Genomic DNA, 20340 nt, shown 5'->3' with positions numbered 1-20340 from the left:
TTCCCTGGAGCTGGAGTTGCAGGTTGCTGTGAGTCCCCCAATGTGAAGCTGAGTCCTCTGGAAGAGCAGCAAGTGCTCTTAACTGTCGAGACAACTCTCCAGCCCCCACTGTTGGAAATTTTCTCACTAAACTTGGAGTTCCTAGATTCCTGGGTTAGACACCCTAGGAATCCTCCTGTCTCTCCCCCAGCACAGGCATCACTGAAGAGCACTACCACACCGGGCTTTTTACATGGGCTCTTGAGATCTGAATCCAGATGATCATGTTTGTGCAGCGAGCATTCTACTGACTGAGCCAATGACCCAGCCCCAACTTTGTTCTCTCCACACCTTATTGAGGTCTGTTTTATGAGCCAGGTTGTGATCAGTTTGGAGAATGTTCTGTGTGTGCTGGAAAAGCATGTGTTTTTCGCCGGTGTTGGATGGAGTGTTCTGTAAGTGTCCACCAGGTGTTCACTGATGGTGTTGGATGGCGTGTCTCTGCTGGTTTCCATCAGTTGTTGAGAGCAAGGCTTGAAAACTGAAACCTCCGATTATGTTGTCCATTTGTATCTTTCTCCTTTCAGCTGTGTGGGTTTTTGTTTCTGTAGTTTGAAGTTCTGGTTTCTTCTAGGTAACATGCAGTTGTGCTATGTCAGCCTGCCAACATGCGTGCCGCCTGACAGACTGGGACTGCCTAGAGACATAGCAGTATCCACATGCTAGGGCTTAAAAAGGCCATCTTATCACACAACTTCTGTTTTTTCCATCTTCATCATCCATCCAGTTTCCTTTCTTATTTTCTGCTTTTTTCTTTCTTCCTTTCCAATGAATTATTTGAACACTGTTTGGAATTCTGTTGGAATGTATCACTTGAAGGGGCTTTGTCTTGGCTACTTCTTCCTTGCCAAAATAAAGTTCCCTGACAAAAGCAACCAAAGGAAGAAGAGTTTGTGTTGGCTTAGAGCTCCAGAGGGAGAGTCACCGCAGCAGGAAAGGGAGGCGTGGTGGCAGGAGCCTAAGGTGGCCACTCACATGGCATCCAGACACTGAAAGCACAGAGTTCATAGGAAATAGGGCCAGGCTTACAGAGCCTCGAGGCTCTCCCAGGGATTCACTTCCTCCAGCAAAGGTCCACCTCCTAACGTGTCTGCAGCATTCCCAAATAGCACCACCAGCTGGAGACCAGGCCACACACATGAGTCAGTGGGGGAACACAGCATTTAAACCACAACAGTTCTTTCAGAAGCTTCTCCCAGCATTGTAATAAACTTATAGAATATGCCACAGCCTGTTGGAATTAGTGTTTTTCCCACTTCAGGTCAAGTATAAAAATTTTATTTCCATTCCTCAGTTGAGGGACATCTGGGTTGATTCCAGATTCTGGCTATTATGAATAAAGCTGCTACAAACATGGTACAGAAACTGTACATTTATGTAATAGAATACTACTCAGTATTTTAATTGTATTAAATGAAAAACCAGGAAATCATGAAATCTGCAGGCAAATGCTGGGAACTAGAAAAGATTATCCTGAGTGAGGTATCCCAGAAGCAGAAAGACAGACATGGTACATACTCACTCATAAGTGGATATTAGACATATAACATAGGATAATCATACTAAAATCTGTACACCTAAAGAAGCTAAGAAAGAAGGAGGACCCTGGGTAAGATGATCAATCCTCATCAGAAAGGCAAAAGAGATAGACGTCAGAAGAGGGAGAAAACAGGGAACAGGACAGGAGCCTACCACAGGGGGCCTCTGAAAGACTCTACCCAGCTGGGTATTAAAGCAGATGCTGAGACTCATAGCCAAACTTTGGGCAGAGTGCAGGAAATCTTATGAAAGAAGGGGAGATAGAAAGACCTGGAGGGGACTGGAGCTCCACAAGGAGAGCAACAGAACTAAAGAATCTGGGCACAGGGGTCTTTTCTGAGACTGATACTCCAACCAAGGATCATGCATGGAGATAACCTAGAACCCCTGCACAGATGTAGCCCATGGCAGCTCAGTCTCCAAGTGGGTTCCCTAGTAAGGGGACAGGGACTGTCTCTGACATGAACTCAGTGGCTAGCTCTTTGATCATCTCCCCCTGAGGGGAGCAGCCTTACCAGGACACAGAGGAAGACAATGCAGACAGTCTTGATGAGACCTGGTAGACTAGGATCAGATTGAAGAGGAGGACCTCCCCTATCAGTGGACTGGGGAAGGGGCATGGGAGGAGAAGAAGAAGGAAGGACGGGATTGGGAAGGGACAAGGGAGGGGGCTACAGCTAGGATACATACTGAATAAATTGTATTAAATGAAAAAAATTAAAAAATTAAGGAAAAAGTAATTATGGACTTCTTTTTAAGAGATGTAGTCAAGCACTACACAATTGTGAGCAACTGTCTGCAATTTATATAAAATAAATTGTTATTGAAAACTTACATTTTTTTTTGTATTCAAAGTATCTATCAACTAAATAAATATGGCTGAAGTTAGGAAAAAATTATTTCCATTTATGTCCTTCTCCACTTTAAAAATGCAATTATCTTAAGAATTTCCCCACCATAAATTACATACAATGTAAGAGGACCGCATGTTTGTTTTCAAACCACAAGGTGTGATTTTAGAAACTTGAAGAGGGGTGTGTGTGTGTGTGTGTGCGTGTCGCTGTTTCTAACCATTCCATTATTCTCTTTCTGTTTTGAAATTGTAGGCCTTCTATTCTCATTTCCCGTTTGGAGAATTTCCTTCAAATTCTCTTGGTCTCCCTTCATCTGAGAATGTCTATATTGTCCATTCATTCCTGAAGAATCTTTTCATTCACAAGAGAATTCGTGGTTGGCAATTCTTCCTTTCAGCACACCGAGCAGAGTATGCCACTTATATCTGATCTCCACGGTTTCAGATAGAGAACTGGCTGTCATTCAGATAGTATGTTTTTGCAGATAATGTGTTCTTTCCAACTGCTTTCAGGATTTTTCCTTTGGCTTTTAAACATTCTCTGCCTTTAACTTTTCACATTTGCATGTGTGTTTGCATGTGCAATGTATCGCTGTGTGCCTCAGCTCTCTAAGGTCCCAGCTTGCTGGGGTGTGCATTGTGAGCATTCAGGAGTGTGCTTTTGTCCCTTCTGGGCCCACAGACCCATTTACAGTGGCCCCTTGATGTCTATGCAGGATAGCTCCAGAACCACAGAAAGGTACTAAAAATTTACTCATTACATGTCTGATGGAAGCCCTCTCCCTCAATTCCCCTCAGTCCCACCCTCCCTCTCTCTTCCCCTCATCCCCTTCCCTAGTCCACTGAAAGGGGGAGTTCTCCTCATCTGCCATCTGCCCACAGCTTGTGAAGCCTCATCAGGACTGCCTGGATCCTCTTCCTCTGTGGCCTGGCAAAGCTGCATCATCAGGGTCGAGTGATCAGAGAGCAGTCAATGAGTTCATGGTAGAGGCAGCCCCTGCACCCCTCACTAGACCACTTTTCTTTTAAAGACAGGGTCCCTCTCTTTACTGGAACCCACAAAGTAAGCTGTCACAGTTTGAAATGTCTTCCTGAAACTTCTGCCATGTGTCCCTCTTTTACCCCAGAGAAGGCTCTGAGGACCCCCCAGAGGCTGTTTTTAGTCTTCCAGCTGGGGAATTTCTGTCTCAGGAGCCAAAACCCTTTGGAGGAGACATTTCCTTTGTGCCTCTCCCGCCTTCGAAGAGATGAACCGGTAAATGTGAACTAAGAGCTTGGCCGGCCTCTACTGCGCACAGAGCGCGTACTTACAGAGCACGGCTCCCTAGTTCCCAACGCCCGTCTTTAGGTCAGATGGAAACTCTGAAGGCCTTTTGTATGTGTGGGGTGTGTGCATGCGTGTATACACGTTCACATGGATGTGAGTGCACGTCGGAGGCGTGCAGGGACACCGAAGGTTAATACTGACAGCCTCCTTCAATTACGCTGTACTTTATTTACCGAAACAGGGTCTTTCACGGAAACTCACTGGTTCGCCTGGCCGCTATCCCCCCAGTACTGACATGGGGGTGACCACACCTAGCGAATATTTATGTGTCTTCTAGGGATTCAAACTCTAGTCCTCACCCTTGTAAGGCAAGCACGTTACCCACCCAGCTATGTCCGCAGGCCAGTTCTGAAAGCACTGAGAGTCAGGATAAACATCTCCAACCATTCCCACAGCGAGGCTCTCTCTTCTGTTCACCTTTCTCCAAGGTCTCCCTCTGTGCTCTTGCAACGCCATTTTTCATGACTGGTCTTACTGGCCCCACCCTCACCTCTGATGCCTGGAACTCTCCCATACTTGACTTTTCTACCCCATTGCTTGTCACATCTCACACAGGACTGTGCAGCTTCTGTGTAAACCCCACATCATATTGCTCAAGGAACTCAATAGTCTCTCTATTTTTAGTACCTTTCTGTGGTTCTGGAGCTATCCTGCATAGACATCAAGGGGCCACTGTAAATGGGTCTGTGGGCACAGAAGGGACAAAATCACACTCCTGAATGCTCACAATGCACACCCCAGCAGGCTGGGACCTTATAGAGCTGAGCAAGGCCATAAACCCCTGTCGCTCCCGTTGTTCTGTTAAATAGCTTGTGCCACTCATGTTTTACAATGCCACACAGCTTTAGGTACATATGCGCACGTGCACACACACACACACACACACACACACACACACACACACCAAAAACACAAAGACCGAGGAAGTAAAGACATGAACTGCAGACCTGCATCTTATGTCCTAGCAACTCGCTTCTCTGAGCCTTACAGCATGTTTAGGAACCTGGAACAAACCTCTCCATCCTCCCAGACTCTGTAAATGCCATGCAACCTATAACTTTAATGATTCACTGTGTAAGCACTGGTGACTTGGACACAGACAAGGCATCACACTGGTGTTGAGGACTGAATAAGCTCATCCACCTGGCTATCCATACTGGGCACGGAAGCCACACCGACCTCATGCGTCCTTCTGAGGGTGCGCACCACTTTCCTTCCCTTCCCCCCTCCCCTCCTCTCTCTTCCCTTTTCTTCTTTTTCCCCCTTTTTGTCCCTTTCCTTCCTTTGCTCTTCCTTTTTTTCTTCCTCTTTTCCTCCTCCTTCTCTTTCCTTTCTTTTAAGGAAGTGCCTGTCACTGGCCTGAGCTCACCAAGGAGGCTAAGCTGCCTGGCCAGCAAGCACTGGAGATCTGTTTTCATCTCTCCAGGATGAAGGACTAAAGGTAGAACTTCTTGCCTTGTGGCAAAAACAGGAACAAGAAAAGTCTGGGTGCCTTTTTTACTTTTCGAGGAGTCCCCTGATCTCCAGATTGTGGCCTGGCACAGGCTGGCTCCTTCTCTGTGCCCTTGCAGCCATCACTTCTTGTATTCCAGATCCAAAGCCCAAGAAGAGAAATGGGGGCACCTTCTGCATGGCCGTCATGGCCATCCACCTGATCCTGCTCACGGCAGGCACTGCACTGCTGCTGGTTCAAGGTGAGGTGGTCCTGGTCCTGTGTGGTTCCTCCTGGAGTGGCCACCTGAGCTCCTCCAGTGTGAGGTTCAGGCTAACTGGGGGCATCTTGAGAGGACTGCTGGTCTCTTGCGAGGGCACAGTGGTTAGACCCACTGAGGTAATGGAAGAGTAAAGAGGTGGGGGGGGCATATGGAAGCCAGGTGACAACTCGGGGTTGTTCCTCAGTTACTCCCTGTGTGCATGTGTGTAGGGGGTGTACATACACATCTGTGCACCTGTGTGTGGAGGCCAAAGGACAATCTTGAGGATCATACATCAGGCATTGTTCATTTTCAGAGACAGGGTCTGTTTCTGGCAAAGAGTTCACCAAATGGCTAGGTTGGCTGGCCAGCAGGTCCCAGGGAATCCATCCTGCCTCCTTTTCCCCACAGTGCACTGAGTTTGTGATTGAAACTCCATGCCTTACGGAAGTTATGTACACATGAACCTGCCCCTCCTTGTTCCCGGCTTCAAGGAGGCCTCTAAATGATGCTGTGGGTGGGGCTTCCAGTTCTCAACCTGCAGGAGCAGCTCAAGGTCGTGGAGATGGACTCTGGCAATGGGACACTGGCTGCTGGGTACAAGGACAAGCGATTCTCACTGCAGCTAGCATGTCCCAAAACACACCTGGTATCAGGAGGACCAGGACTGCAAGTCCTGCAGGCCCAGCTCACCCAGGTCTGCACCAGCCAGGAGCAACTGCGTCAGCAGGTTAACAACCTCACTCAGAATCCAGGTACCACCACACCCAGTGTCTGTGGTGATGGGGATGAAACCCGGGGTTTCCATACAAGCTGAGTGAGCAAGTGCCCAAATCAGTTACACACCCAGGCTGCAAAAGAGGCATTTTGACCAGCACAGAGAGGCTTTCCCTTAACCTCGGGAGCCTCTGAAACTGGTTTGGGGCAATGCCTGTGTATGCCAGCAATCTGAGTATTTCTATACTTCCCCAACGTCCCGGGTCGGAGGTGTCCAGTTCCTACTCTCTCTAAGCTCGCTTTTCCGAACAGATTCAGGCATTGTTGTTCAAACCTCCAAGGCCGGAAGACCTACAAGGGCCCAGCCTTCTAGTGCAGAGTCTGTGAGCTCTCTGTGGGGCACAGAAGAAAACCAAGCTCCGCCTCCATACCCTGGCTGTCTTCAACCCTCTCTCCTTCCCTTACAGATCTGTTCCGGATTAAGGGTGAACGAGGCCTCCCAGGTAGGTTCGTTTTCTGTCTGACCCACCCTGCTCTTCCCTCAAACCTTCTCTCCTTAGCCAGAGCCTTCTGGGTAAGGTTTTCTGAGTTCAGCTCATTTTCCGATGATCTGCCGCCTCGTTCATGGGATCACCTCTCTACCTGGACAGGCTTCCGCCGTCCTCCGTCCCAAGTGATTGCCTTCTTCCACCATCATTCTAGGATAATCCACTTATCTCCTCCGCCCTTCTTCCCCAAGGCCCCAGGTTTCCAGAGCTTTCCTTGTCCCCCAGAAGCACTCCTGTCAAATGCCTTTGACTTGGCACGTGATGTTGGTGCGCCGCACTTCTCTCGCACCAGGCTCTGCTCTCCCAGAGGGCTGTAATGACAACACAGCTATGTGTCCTTGACTCAACCCTCACCTCAAAGGGATTAAGAGATGATTTATTCTGAAACCAAATATAAATGGCTCTGGCCCAGGAATGTGGACACAGGTCACCTCACATGCCATGTTCCAATGTGGTAGGTTTCCTGACATTTTGATACTAACAGGACAAAAGAAAACCATAAATCAGGGTGTTTTAAAAATACATTGGTGGGAACATACGGTAGGTAGATGAATGCAAAGCAGGAAAACTCCTCAGCCTTCAGGCTGATAGAAGCTAAGGGGTCTGTTTGCTCATTCTAGAAGGATGTTACCTAATAGCCATGAGGACGTTAGACCAAACACAGAAATAGTCAATAAATACCGATTACTGGGCTAAAGACAATCCAGGATAATTAGGCTCCTGACCTGCAACATTCCAACTCTCCATCATGCAGGCTTTAATCAGTCTATAACCCTGCAGAATCTTTATCACAGTGTGACTCGTTTCTGGGAAGTTCAACTCTCACTGACAAGACCGAAGCAGTGTTCCTGGGAGCCAGAGCTGTGGGAGTCTGGGATTCTCAGGTTCCATCCACTAGGCTACTATATCTCTCCCTTACCTTATGGTTTGCCTAGCTTGGTCAAGGCACCCCAAAGGCTCATTCGACAGCTACTGAGGGCAGGGCAGGAGGCATGGGGTTCAGAAGTCCTGGCTTTGCCTCAGGCATAGGCAAGCTGTTAGCAGCAGCAAGCATCTCTGCCCAGATCCACAGGCTTCCTGACACAGATTGGGGCACAGCCTCTCAGGCAGGCTTGAGCTGGTACCTGAAGCCACATCTTTGTGCCTCCCTTAGACATCATCTTCATGTTTTCTTTTCTTCCTTAGCTCTCAGGCCACATGCTTTTCAGAGAAGCAGTGTCACCCTGGTTCTTTTGTTTCCTTCAAGGCTAGCCTGCCCTTGAGGCTGAGTGAATGCATCATCACCTCCTGTTGCTCAGTTAGTCTCTGTCTCTATTCTTCTTCATCCTCCAAGTCCAGAAGGGGCCCGGGGTGCACATGGAATTCCTGGCCTGCCTGGGCTGACTGCCGAGAAGGGGGGAAAGGGGGTTGCGGGTCGTGATGGAAGCCCAGGTACTTTCTCTGTCTTCTGACCCTGTGTTCTTACCCCTTCTCCTCCAAGCTATCCCCTGAATCCTTTCTTTCCTCTATCATGAATGAGATGTCTCCTTCTGAATTCTCTCTGGTCCCAATTGTGGCAGGAGGAAGAAATCCTGGGGACACAGGTAGAGCGAGTATCCAAAGTTTATTTTTACCAAGCAAAAAAGGAGGAAGGGGGTCTGGAGAGAAGGCTCAGCGCCCAGAGTGCTGGCTCTTGCAGAGGACCCAGTGTCGGCTCATAGCATCCATGTCAAGTGGCTCACAGCCACCCATAACTCCAGCTCTGGAAGACTCAGCGGCCTTTTCTACCCCCTCATGTGGCATATCTGCACACACACAAACATACAAACACATAAATAATATGTTTTAAGGGAGAAAATAAAATACAACCTGAAAAGTAGATAGCTGTCCCAGCCAGAAGCACCAGCAACTGGCCTGCTCCGAGGTCTGGACTTAGCATCACCATCTTTGCCTCCCTGGGCACTTCAGGGTGTCCCTTTTCCTGAGCGAGGGAGAGGCTTACTCTTTCAAAACACGGTTGTTTTTTTGTTTGTTTTTGGGTTTTTTTGTTTTGGTTTGTTATGTTTTGTTTTTCTGATGACATGTTTGAGTGTGTGTCTGTGTGGGATGGTACACATGAGGACACTGTTGGGAGAAGGCAGATCCTGGAGCCTGGGTTACAGGCATTTGTGCCCGATGTGGGTGCTTGGAACCGATCTCAGGTCTTCTGAAAGAGCAATTTAAGTACCCGGGCCTCCCAGCCCTAGATGTGGAGGCTTACCCACAATTCAGTTCGTTGCAATTGGTTGCATTAGCTGTGGGAACGTGTCTAAAGGTGTACTTACTTGTGAAATTGAGAAGTTCATCAGGGAAAAGGGCAATGGCGCCTTGTGTGTAAATTTCAAGGAAGATTTAGGGGAGGTGACTCAGGTCCCCCTGAGACCAACTCTATTTGTTTTAGTTTTCTCACAGTCCTGTCTATCCTCCTAACTGCTCAACTTATCTGTCTCATACCCAGGCAGCTTCAAGCCCTCTTATTATTTCCCCCTTGGTTCCTAATTGCATGTTTTGACCCTAACATCTCCAGGTCTTCCAGGACCTCAGGGCCCGGCAGGTGTCAAGGGAGAGGCAGGTGAGTAGATGTCACGGGAATATACAGTGGGCTTTCTCAGTGACAAGGACCCAGAGTCTAAACCTCATGGCATGGGTCTCTCCGGGGAAGGCAGCTTGCATGAGACAGGGGTGGGCTGGGAGGTGAGGGGAAGTCCACAAACAGAAGTGCTGCCCAATGACACCTCAGCCTGGACAGCCCAGCTGAGCCTTCTCCGAGGAGGGCCTGTGAGCCCACTGGGAAGAGTGGTCCTTGGTCCTTAGGGACTGAGTCATCCACACACACGCCTTTGTGACCCCGTCTCCCTCACCTTCATGCCCCTCGGTTTCTTCATACATAAAATGGAGCTGAGACTTCTGTGAGGTGTGTTGTTGTTCAACCACCATTCTCTTTCTGTGTGTGCGCGTGTACACATATGTATTGCATCCTGGTATGCATGTGTCCATGTAGAAGCTGAGTCAACCTTGGTGGTTATTCTTCAGGTGCTGTCCACCTTGGGTTTTGTTTTTGTTTGTTTATTTGTTTTGCAACAAGGTCTCTCACTGGCCTGTAACGTTCCAAGTAGACTAGGCTAGCTGGCCAGTGAGCCCCAGGCACCCACCTCCTCTGCCTTCTCAGTATTCGGACTGCAAGTGTACACCACAACTCCTGGGGCTCTGGAAGTTAAGCTCAACTCCTCACGCTTGCAAGGCAAGCACCTTACTGAGGGAGCCACCACTGCAGCCCGCTGTTGTTACTGTTCTGTGAGCCCAGGCTATCCTTGAACTCTTCATCCTCCTGTCTCATCCTCCTGAGTGCTGAGATTACAGCATTCATCACTCTACAGGCTTCTAGATGATGACTGAAAATCCACTGTTGCTGCTAGGTCATGTTTTAGGTTCCTGTTTTCAAGCTGAGGCTGAGACCTGCCCTGTTGTCTTAGCCACTGCCATGGCTCTGTCAGAGTAGTAGACGCAGAGCATGCTCTCTCTCTCTCTCTCTCTCTCTCTCTCTCTCTGTGTGTGTGTGTGTGTGTGTGTGTGTGTGTGTGTGTGTGTGACTTTGTCTCTGTGTGTGTGTGTGTGAGAGAGAGAGATAGAGACAGTCTCTCTCTCTCCATCTATCTGTCTCTCTCTCTCTCTGTCTCTGTCTCTGTCTCTCTATTTCTCTGTCTCCCTCTATCTCCCTGGAAACAAAACCGTAGGGGAGTGACTGTCAGCCTTCACAGAACCCTCCCAGAGCCCGTGGTTCACCCTGCTGCGCTGGAATGATGCAGAGTCCTAAGAACTTTTTTTTCCCACAATTTATTCATTACATGTCCGATGTAAGCCCTCTCCCTCAATTCCCCTCAGTCCCACCCTCCCTCTGTCTTCCCCTCATCCCCTTCCCTAGTCCACTGAAAGGGGGAGTTCTCCACAGTTGCCATCTGCCCATAGCTTGTTAAGTCCCATCAGGGCTGCCTGGATCCTCTTCTCTGTGGCCTAAGACCTTTTAACAGCAGTGAACAGAGCCAGCTGGTTTAGGTAAAAGGGGGAATAAACAACCCAGCAGACTTGCCCCTCCAGAAAGCTCCAGCAGACACAAAAGGTGTCTGGTGAACAGAGAAAGCTACTTCTAGGAACTGGCTCCATTTGGACAGGGTCCCGGGGAGCCTGCTGCTCTGCATCTAGGCAGGGCTTCTCCAAGAGGCTTTAAACTTCGGATACGAAGACTGTGGTGTGGTGAGAAGTATGCAAACACTCTCACCCCACACACATTTCACCGCCACGTGCTCATGCACACTCAGACACATTTATTTACAAGCACATGTCTAAACACGTTATTGTATCTTCACACTCACACGCTACACACATACAGAGCCACACACTCAAGCACACATATGAACACAGGTGCCTGCACATGCTTGCATCCTCACACTCACACCACCCACAGAACCACATACTCATGCACATACATGAACATGTGTGTGTACACATGAATACTCATACCATACATCCATGCACTCATTTACATGTATACATTTTGTCATACAAACATCCTCACACTAGATAATCATGGAAGTACACACTCACCTATTCATGCACATGTGTGAGCATACATTTACACACACACATGCATCCTCACAGCTAGGCGCCCACACACTCATACACACATGTAGGCTTCTGCACACTCACTCCGGTGCTCATACTTAGGCACAGCATACTCATACTCCTGTGTATGCACCTACGTGTATACTCACATGCCCTGTGCACAAATGGCCTCACACTCACACAGCAGGCAGGCTACTCAGAGGGGAGCTGGTCTCCCCTCTTTAGGCACAGAGAGAAAGGGGCATGGAGAAGGTGCCATAGATCTCAGAGATAGCAGTTAGCCAGGCCACTGGGAGCGACAGGCCTGGCCCATTCCTAGAGGCAGAGTCTGGAGTCTAACTCTTCCTCTGGCTCCAGGAGGCGTGTGCAGAGCAGGAGAGAGCTGTGTCATCTCACTAAGTCCCAACACCCTTCTCATGCTCCATGGAACCTGCAAACCTAACAGGAGGGGGAGGTATCGGCTATGATAAAATGGAGACCACAGCCCAGAGCAGCTGGCACCCCCCGGGAGAATCTGGCACTCTGGCATCACAGGGAGCCTTTCTCCACATGTGGCCTGGCAGCCTGTCTTCCCCCCTTTCCTCCCTCACCCACCCTCCAGACTCTCCCCATTTCTCTTTGTGCTCACCGCCCTGCCCCAGTTGTCTTCCCCTTGGAATGCCCTCCACTGGACTAGACTTGGGCTAGACTCTGCATGGTCACCTATAACCCACAGTGTCTTGGGAAGGGGCCATTGTTTCCCTACTCTGTTTATGTCCTGGCACAGGAACGCTAGGGCCCAGTCATCACCAGCCCCATTTTACAGATGAGATCACTGAGGCAAGGGATACTGGGGTGTCTCCCCCTGCTTGGAGAGACAGCCATGATTAAAGTCTTCCTCTCATGGCATGCACTAGGCAAGCCTTTGGAAAAACAGTCACCTCCATCCAGACCTGCCTGGGACTCTGCCACATAGACTTGTGCATTTGTGATTAGGGTAGAGGGATCTTACCATTGGGAGCCTGTACTACCTTGGAGGCCTCCAGAATGTCAGGTAACTAAAGAAACCAAACCACAGTGACTGAGTCTTCTTTTTACCTCACAGGCCTCCAGGGACTCAGGGGTGCACCCGGGAAGCAAGGAGCAGCTGGTAACTTGGACTTCCAATGCCTGTAGGACATCTGTCCCCATGCGCTCTCTCTATTGCCCTGTCCTCACCCCTGAGGGTCATTGTCCCCCCCATTATCCTTTTTTTCCTCAAGTTTTGAATAAGCTCACCAAGACCAGCAAAAAGATGAGTTAATGAGTGTGTCCCTCGGGCCTTCCCTGGAGATCCCTTCCCTCTGCACTCTGCTTCTATCTCTAGGAGCTCACTCGTGGTAGGATAAAGGGTGCCCACCTCTGTTCTCACCACAGGTGTACGAGGACCTCAAGGAGAGAAGGGCAGCAAAGGTGACAATGGTCTCATTGGCTTCAAGGGAGAACCTGGCACCAAGGGAGACAAAGGGGACCCAGGCCTTCCAGGTAAGGGTTGTGCTGAGTGTTGCATTCATGAGGAAGCTGAGGGAGCTGGGAGCCTGTGTTTATCTGCTCTGGCTGAGAACAGTGCTTGGCCCAAGAACTGCCTGCCCGGTTGTTTAAAAGAAGCCTCAACTGTACCCCGGTTCTTTTGAAAATAAGTTAATTTCAATCGATACATAATCATTCATGTTTATGGGTTACTGTGTATTACATATTTATACAAAGATCAACCCAAGATATTTGACTTATCTGTCACCCACACATTTTTTTTCTGTGTGATGAGAGTCTTCAAGATGCTTTGCATGGAACTGTTTGGACTCATAAGGCAAGGACACCAGAGTGAGCTCCTGCCCCCTAATGGGGTCGGCCTTTGCCCATGGCACTCAGTCCATTGTTAGCACTTGGTGTCCCCCTTGGTAGCCCCCCTTCTAAAATGTATGTGTGACATATTGTGTGTATTCATCTTTACACGCTTGTACATGCATGGCTGTTGAGTGTCTTGCTCAATCACTTTCCACCTCATTTCTTTCTATTTCTTGTCTGTTTTTTGTTTTGTTTTCTATTGAAAGTAGATTGTTTTCATATGTATATTATGGTTTGTTTCACTGACCCCTGAGCTCACTCACTGTCTGGCCACCAAGCCTCAGCAATCCTCTTGCCTTCTTTCAAGCTCTGGGATTACAAGCATGTACCACCATGCCTGGCTTCTTATATGGGTGCTAGAATTCAAACTCAGCACTCAGGCCTATACTGCAGGCACTTTACCCACTGAGCCATCTCCCTGGTCCCAGGAAACATTCATCCTTTATGTCTCTAATTGCCTAGACTCCCTCCCAAACCTTGAACTAGCCTAACCCGCTCAGACCCAGGGGGCTGATTCTCCCTCTTGCTGTCTTCTTCAGAGTTATTCCCAAATTAATCATGACCTCGTTCTGAATTCTGGAAGGGGCCTGGCATGATACCTGAGTCCTCTCCCAGGCCCTTGTTTAAAAAAATATAACAGAATAAAAAGCTAGAGAGCTGGATTTCTTGGTGAAGTACTTGCTGTAGAAGTACAAGGATGCGAGCTTGATCCCGAAAATATATGTGGAAAGGCAGCATGGCTGCACTTGCTTGTAATCTCAGAGCTGGGGAAAGAGAGACAGGCAGGTCCCTGAGGCTACCTAGCTAGCCCACCTGTTGAGTCCCTGAGCCAGTATCATACCCTACCTCAAAAGCAAAACAAGGTAGATGGCAGCTGAGGAGCAACACCTGAGGTCCTCTGGCTTCCAAACTCACGTCCACGAGGGCCCCCACACACTCGTACCCACACACTTGAGTATACATGGGTACACACTTCAACAAAACAGTACATTTCAGTATTAGAGAATTGAGCCATAAATTCCTTTTGGTAAAATGTCTGCCAGCTGGTCTAGTGGACAGCATGAAAGGCTGCTTTGGGGTAACAGTCCTACTGAAGACTTTCACGCAGTGGGAACAGATCTGGGTGTCCACACCCAGTTGACAGTGTGACCTCAGTGGCTCTTGGAGTGGCTACTACTGAGCAAGCCGACTGTGCAGCCCATCCTTCCTGCCCTTCAGGAGGGAGGCTGCCCTCAATTGATATGCACGAGGTAGTAAGGGAAAGGAGGAGAAAGAGACAGAGGACTCAGGAGAGGACTGGCTGGATGAGTTCTGAATGCTGATGACAAGTGGAAAATTTGAAATCTTGGGTGCCAGGGAAGCCCGTGTCTGTGGCCGCAGGCGGGCACAGAAATTACTGCATTGTTTTTCTCTTTCCCAATGACCTTTGCTATTCTTGGCTTCTGGGGGATGCTTTCTAGAACATTCAGATTTCAGTCTGAGAGGATATGAAAGACAACCTCCCAAATCCCCAAATGAATCCCCAAGTACTGGGTGACCCTAGGCTGGGATCCTTCTCCTGGGGGTGAGGGTTCTGACTGGGGTCCCAGGAGCCCAACCAACACCGTTGTCAGGTTATCTGGCCAATCTATCCTGAGTCTGTGCTCTGTGTCTGGGGAAGGGGCTCATTCCTGGAGGGCTGAGACTAGATCTTCCCCCTCAAACACAGGGTTTTATTTTGGAATTTTGGAAGAAACAGGAAATGCCTGAGTAGGGCTGTTTTACCCTTCTTCAATGTCCAACCTTGATTTCTTTTTTCCTGTGTTACAGGAAACAAAGGGGACATGGGCAAGAAGGGTGACGCAGGGGTCATGGGGCTCCCTGGAGCCCAGGGAATGAAAGGCGATGCTGGAAAACCAGGCCTACCAGGTAAGAGGTTGTGCTGTAGGGCCAGAGACCTGAAGGCATGTCCTTCTCTCTGGTAGCTGAGACAGTAAGAGTGACAACATTCTTATGAGTGCTATCCATTGCAGGTTTGGCTGGATCTCCTGGAGCCAAAGGTGATCACGGTAAGAGATGTGGGCATCTGGACAGAGCCGCTGTGGTCCCAGGGAAAGTCAAGTAGAGAAAGTTGCCAATTATCTCCCTTCCTCCCTCTCTCCCTCCTTCCCTCCCTCCCTTTTCTTCCTTCCTTCCTTCCTTCCTTCCTTCCTTCCTTCCTTCCTTCCTTCTTTTCATCTTTTCTTTTCTTCTTTCTCATGTTGCCTAGGCTATCCTAAAATTCACTATTTACCTAAAGATGACTCTGAACACCTGATTCTCCTGCCTCCAGCTCCCAAATTCTGGGATCACAAGCATGTACCACCACACCAGGTTTTAGCTCATCACAGTGTTGAGCCAAAAGAGCACTTCAGGGATTTATGGGCCTGACTTGTTCCTAAAACGAAAGATCAATTGGTGGAGGGTGCAGACTCTAATAAAAACCTTCTTTACACATCTGCCTCCTTGTCTGCTGAGGTGCAGATCTGGGTGGTCAAAGCTCTCAGTCTGTCTGCCCTCTTAAGATCCACAGCTATAATGGAGGAGGTGAAGTTCATGGCATTGTTTCTCTCACCCATAGGGCAGTAGACGAATTCTAAAGATGGCGGCTGCATGGTGCTAGGAGGAGTGTGTCATGGGGGATGGGAAGGCTGAGCTTACAACATTCACCCCTCACTCTGTCATCACTCCTTACCTTTCAGGAAATCCTGGAGTGCCGGGTGCTCCAGGCCCTCCTGGTGCAGCAGGACCTTCAGGTGCCAAGGGTGAGCCAGGCCGCCTGGGTCCTCCTGGGCCAACAGGTGAGGTCCTTTATCCCTGCATTGGGAGTGGCATCCCAGCATCTGTCCATTCCAGTCCTTATGCCCATGTGGTGTTTTTTGTCTAGGATCTCCAGGGATTGCTGGGAATCCAGGGCCTGCAGGTATGAAAGGAAGCAAGGGGGACACAGGTAAGTGGGTGTGCAGAGGTGGGACATGGGGTTGTGGGGTACTCTGGATAGACAGGAAGGAAGATTGCCTCCCAGAATCCTACAAGAGGCAGAGATTCTCCCATCCTCTGGCTCTGGAGGCTCCTAATAAAGGAAAGTCATCTCCTCCATTATAACCCCTTGAGCACAAGGTCCCTGGGATGTTCTTTTCTGTCCATGTTCCAGAGAGTCTTGAATACCATGACTAAACCTGCAGCATCACAAAGGGAAGCTGGACTCACCTGTGGTGACATCAGCACCTAGGATTAGGACAGAAGGCAAAAATTCTTTCTTTGCATTCTTTTGTGGGTACAGCTGAGAACACTGGTCCAACCCAGGGAATTCACGGAAGCTAGTTCACAAGGCTTTGTAGAGCCTACCAGAAGCTCTCCACACACTGTGGATCTGGGAGTTTGTCTCAATCTGATCCCAAAGATGCTCTTTTCTAGACTCTGTCCTATAAGCGAACACAGAATCATTCTGTTTTTGTGGCCTGGGCTATAAACTTTGTAGTTTTGTCTGTGTCACATGACCTCTCATCAGTGTAAGCTAATATGTCTGATATGTACTCATCTGGTCTAGAAAGTGCAGGCTGCTGCATTGGGCACCATGGTGACATTAGGTTCTTGGGCAGATGCCATAGATAGACTGCAGCCATGTTCCAAGTGTGCACCCTCTAAATGACATTTGGAGTGCCTGTTGAGAGTTCTGTGAGGACGAAGGGCAAAAGTAGTGAGACTAGGCTCCTGTCTCCAAGCGTGTCCAAGGACTCTCTGCTTTGGCCTATTCCTCTACCAGAGAATAAGATTGAGAGCAAGGTCAGCAGGCTATGAACACACATAAAGACCAGGCAATCTCAGTTTCAACTGGTTGAGTTATTGGCTGACTCATTCATTCACTCACTCACTCATTCACTAACTCACTCATGTATCAGTACCTCCTAGCAAGCTTTGAACTCTGAACGTAAGATCTTTGTGACATAGATGAGAATTAGATCTAATCTAATTAGAGGCCATGGCTAAGCTATCACCTGCATTTTCTCCATTCTGTGATTCCCTCTAGCCTCACACTCCCTCATGACCCTTCACCAGAGTTGGAGAGATAGCTTATGGATAAAATGTTTGCCCAGCAAGCATGAGGTCCTAAATTCAATCTCCGATCTCATGCCAAAATAAAACAGGCCTAGTGGACTTGCTTTTGATCCCAGTTGTATAGAGGTGGAGACAGGTGGATCCCTGGGTCTCAGTGGTCGGACAGCTTAGCCTACCCAGCAAGTTTCAGGACAGTGGGAGATGCTGTCTCAAAAAGCAAGGCAGGAAGTCTCTGAGGAGCAAGAGTTGAGGTTGTCCTCCAGCTACCACATGTATGTGCATATCTGTACATGTGTACACAAGACCCCATGCCAATGCATACACAAGGACCCATGCACCTGCACACACATGAGCACACACACAAGACTCCAGGACAACTTTATGACATACGTGTTAGTCTGTGGCTCATTGGTCTTCATGCGTCTAGTGAGCATCTTTATGTGTGTGTGTGTGTGTGTGTGTGTGTGTGTGTGTGTGTGCACGCGCGCATCCCACTGATCATCTAGGTGGTAAATACCATCAGTCCAATCCTATGGCTCACCCACTAAGTATGGCTCCCTATGTAAACAGGATGAATTACTTATTCAATGTATGATATATGACAGTCACCATTTGGGTTGGTGGCTCACCCAAAGCCACAGCCTGCCTCGGTGAAACATCTGCTGGCCTATGTGAACTTCCCATGGAAGGGACTTCCCAGAATTCTGGGGGGCTAATGAGTAGCTACATAGATCAGATTTGGTGGTTATTGGAATGACTATCCAGATGGGTGGGTGGCAGATATGATTCAGATGTCAGCCTCGTATTTGAAGACAGCATCCCCTTGTAACCTCACTGTCAGGAGGCTGGTAATCCCCAAGCTAGAGCTTCTGTGGCAACTATCCAGTTTTGATAAAGCAATTCAGGTTTTCAAATGCATGGGTTTCCCATTTTGTAAATAAAACCATGAATCTCTCAATCGAATATCTAGCTGATTCAGATGAAGACAGAGAAATGACATTACATTGCCTTGGCCTGGGTTTCATTATTATGGGTTAACATAAGCAAGGAGAGGTTTGTTTGCCATTAAACAGGCTTCTGGGCTATTCCCTGTTTTTGGATCTTAACCATCCTGATTTATCTTCCATGCCTAAGCAGTCAAGAAGCAACGACGGGGTTGGGGAGATGGCTCAGTCTGCTAAGGGCATGCAGCAGAAGTGTGCAGGGCTGGGCTCAGATCCCCAAAATCCATGAGAAAGCCAGGCTGACATAGAGGCCACCTGTCATTTCAGCCCTTGGACACAGAGTCAGGGATCACAGGGCAAGCTGGCGAGCTACACTAGCCTGAACTGGTGAGCTCTGGGTGCAGTCAGAGACTCTCCCTTGATAAAGAGGAGCGCGGTCCCAACCAAAGAGCATGCATGGGTTGGACCTGGGCTCTCAACCCAAGTGTAGCAGATATGCAGTTTGTTCTTCATGTGGTCTTCTAACAGTTGGGACGGGGGCTGTCTCTGATGCTGTTGCCTGCCTTTGGGTCTCTTTCCCATAGCTGGGCTGCCTTGTCTGGCCTCAGTGTGAGAGGATGCGCTTAGTCCTGCTGCCATTTGATGGCAGGGTGGGATAGTGCCCATGGGGTCTCCCTTTTTCATGGGGAGAAGAGGTTGGGGAAAGGAGTGTGAGGGTGGGGCTGGGAGAGAGGAAGAAGGGGGCTTTGATCAGGCTGGAAAGAGAACAAAGAAATTAATAAAAAAAAAAAAAAAAGAGGAGAGCAGTCAAGGAAAACAATTGACATCAACTTTGGACCTCCACATGGGCACACACACACACACACACACACACACGCATGCACACACACACGATCGCCTATATGTAGTGCACTTTGCAAAGGCTCAGAGAGGCTAAAAGCCTTTGCCACAGGCTGCTAGTATACAGCAGGTCTGAGAGCTCAGAACACTGTCAGATCCCAGAGGCACCCTTTTCCTGATTTTGTTATATGGGATAACACAGATTACAACCCAACAGAAGTCAAAGCTGTGTAGGACCGCCATTGTAGGGCCCTGGACCAGAAAACTGTTAGAAACAATGTTCCTGAGTTCCTACCCTACTCCCACGTAACCAGCTCTCTGAGTGGACCTGGTGAGATGTTTCTGCATGAGCACTTGTGTGTGTGTGTGTGTGTGTGTGTGTATGCACAAGCCACCAGAGGAGTATTTCAGGTAATAATGTCTCCTATCAATTCCTGCCTTTTTTTTTTTTTTTTTTTTTTTTTTTTTTTTTTTTTTTTTAGAGAGGGTCTGTCATTAAGCAAGAAGCTTGCTGGTCAGCCAGTCAACTAATAGGATCTGTTTTTCTCCATTCCCCAACACAGGGTTACAGCCATGCACAGCCATCTCTGGTGCTCTCTCTCTTTCTCTCTCTCTCTCTCTATCTGTATGTTTATCTGTCTCTCTCTTTCTGTCTCTGTCTCTCTCTCACACTCAGAGAGGGAGGAGTAGGAGAAAGGACCTCTCACATTAACTTCAAATGGAATAATCACCAACTGTTGCTTTATTTTTTTTCCATTTTTCTGAATGTAAGACTCCTTTGCACATGATCTTTACATATCCTAGAGACAAAGTGAATAGTTCAAAAGATAGCTAGTTAATACGTGCTGGCCTTGTTGTGAGGACCTGAGCTTGATCCTCCAGAATCCACAGTGAAAAATCAGACACGCATGTGTTGGCTCTGTAATCTGAGAGCTTGGGCGGTAGAAACAGAAGGACCCTCGGGGTTCCTTGAACAGCCAGCCTAAACTACTGTGAGAGTTCTAAGACCCCAGTGAGAGATCCTGACTTTAACTATGAGATGGACAGAGCCCGTCGAAGAACACTGAAGGTTTCCCCTGGCACTAACACTCACACACACAAACACTCCAATGACTGACCCATCTACTACAGGTGATAACCAATCCAGTTTTTGGAACCAAAACGTTCATTTACAAAATATTTCTCATCTATCTTCTGCAAATCTCATGAAAGACAAAACAGTAAGGAAAAGGGTTGGATTCAAGGTCAGATAGGGTCACTG

At 48.5% G+C, this 20340-nt stretch overlaps 1 protein-coding gene across 1 annotated transcript in view; it reads left to right on the top strand.

The window, feature by feature from the left end:
• The window catches only part of Marco (macrophage receptor with collagenous structure), a 33461-nt gene that overhangs the window by 8090 nt on the left and 5031 nt on the right, over positions 1-20340 (top strand). The window contains exons 2-11 of the mRNA XM_021653874.2: positions 5351-5452; positions 5983-6207; positions 6637-6672; positions 9263-9307; positions 12440-12484; positions 12751-12858; positions 15028-15126; positions 15231-15266; positions 15939-16037; positions 16124-16186. Coding sequence (XP_021509549.1) covers positions 5351-5452; positions 5983-6207; positions 6637-6672; positions 9263-9307; positions 12440-12484; positions 12751-12858; positions 15028-15126; positions 15231-15266; positions 15939-16037; positions 16124-16186 — 858 coding nt within the window. The remainder of the gene's footprint in view (positions 1-5350; positions 5453-5982; positions 6208-6636; positions 6673-9262; positions 9308-12439; positions 12485-12750; positions 12859-15027; positions 15127-15230; positions 15267-15938; positions 16038-16123; positions 16187-20340) is intronic.

This window comes from Meriones unguiculatus, chromosome 18 (assembly GCF_030254825.1).
Source record: "Meriones unguiculatus strain TT.TT164.6M chromosome 18, Bangor_MerUng_6.1, whole genome shotgun sequence".
Classification (NCBI taxonomy): Eukaryota; Metazoa; Chordata; class Mammalia; order Rodentia; family Muridae; genus Meriones; species Meriones unguiculatus.
Note: the sequence above shows the minus strand (reverse complement) of the source record. Positions and strands in the feature narration are given on the sequence as shown.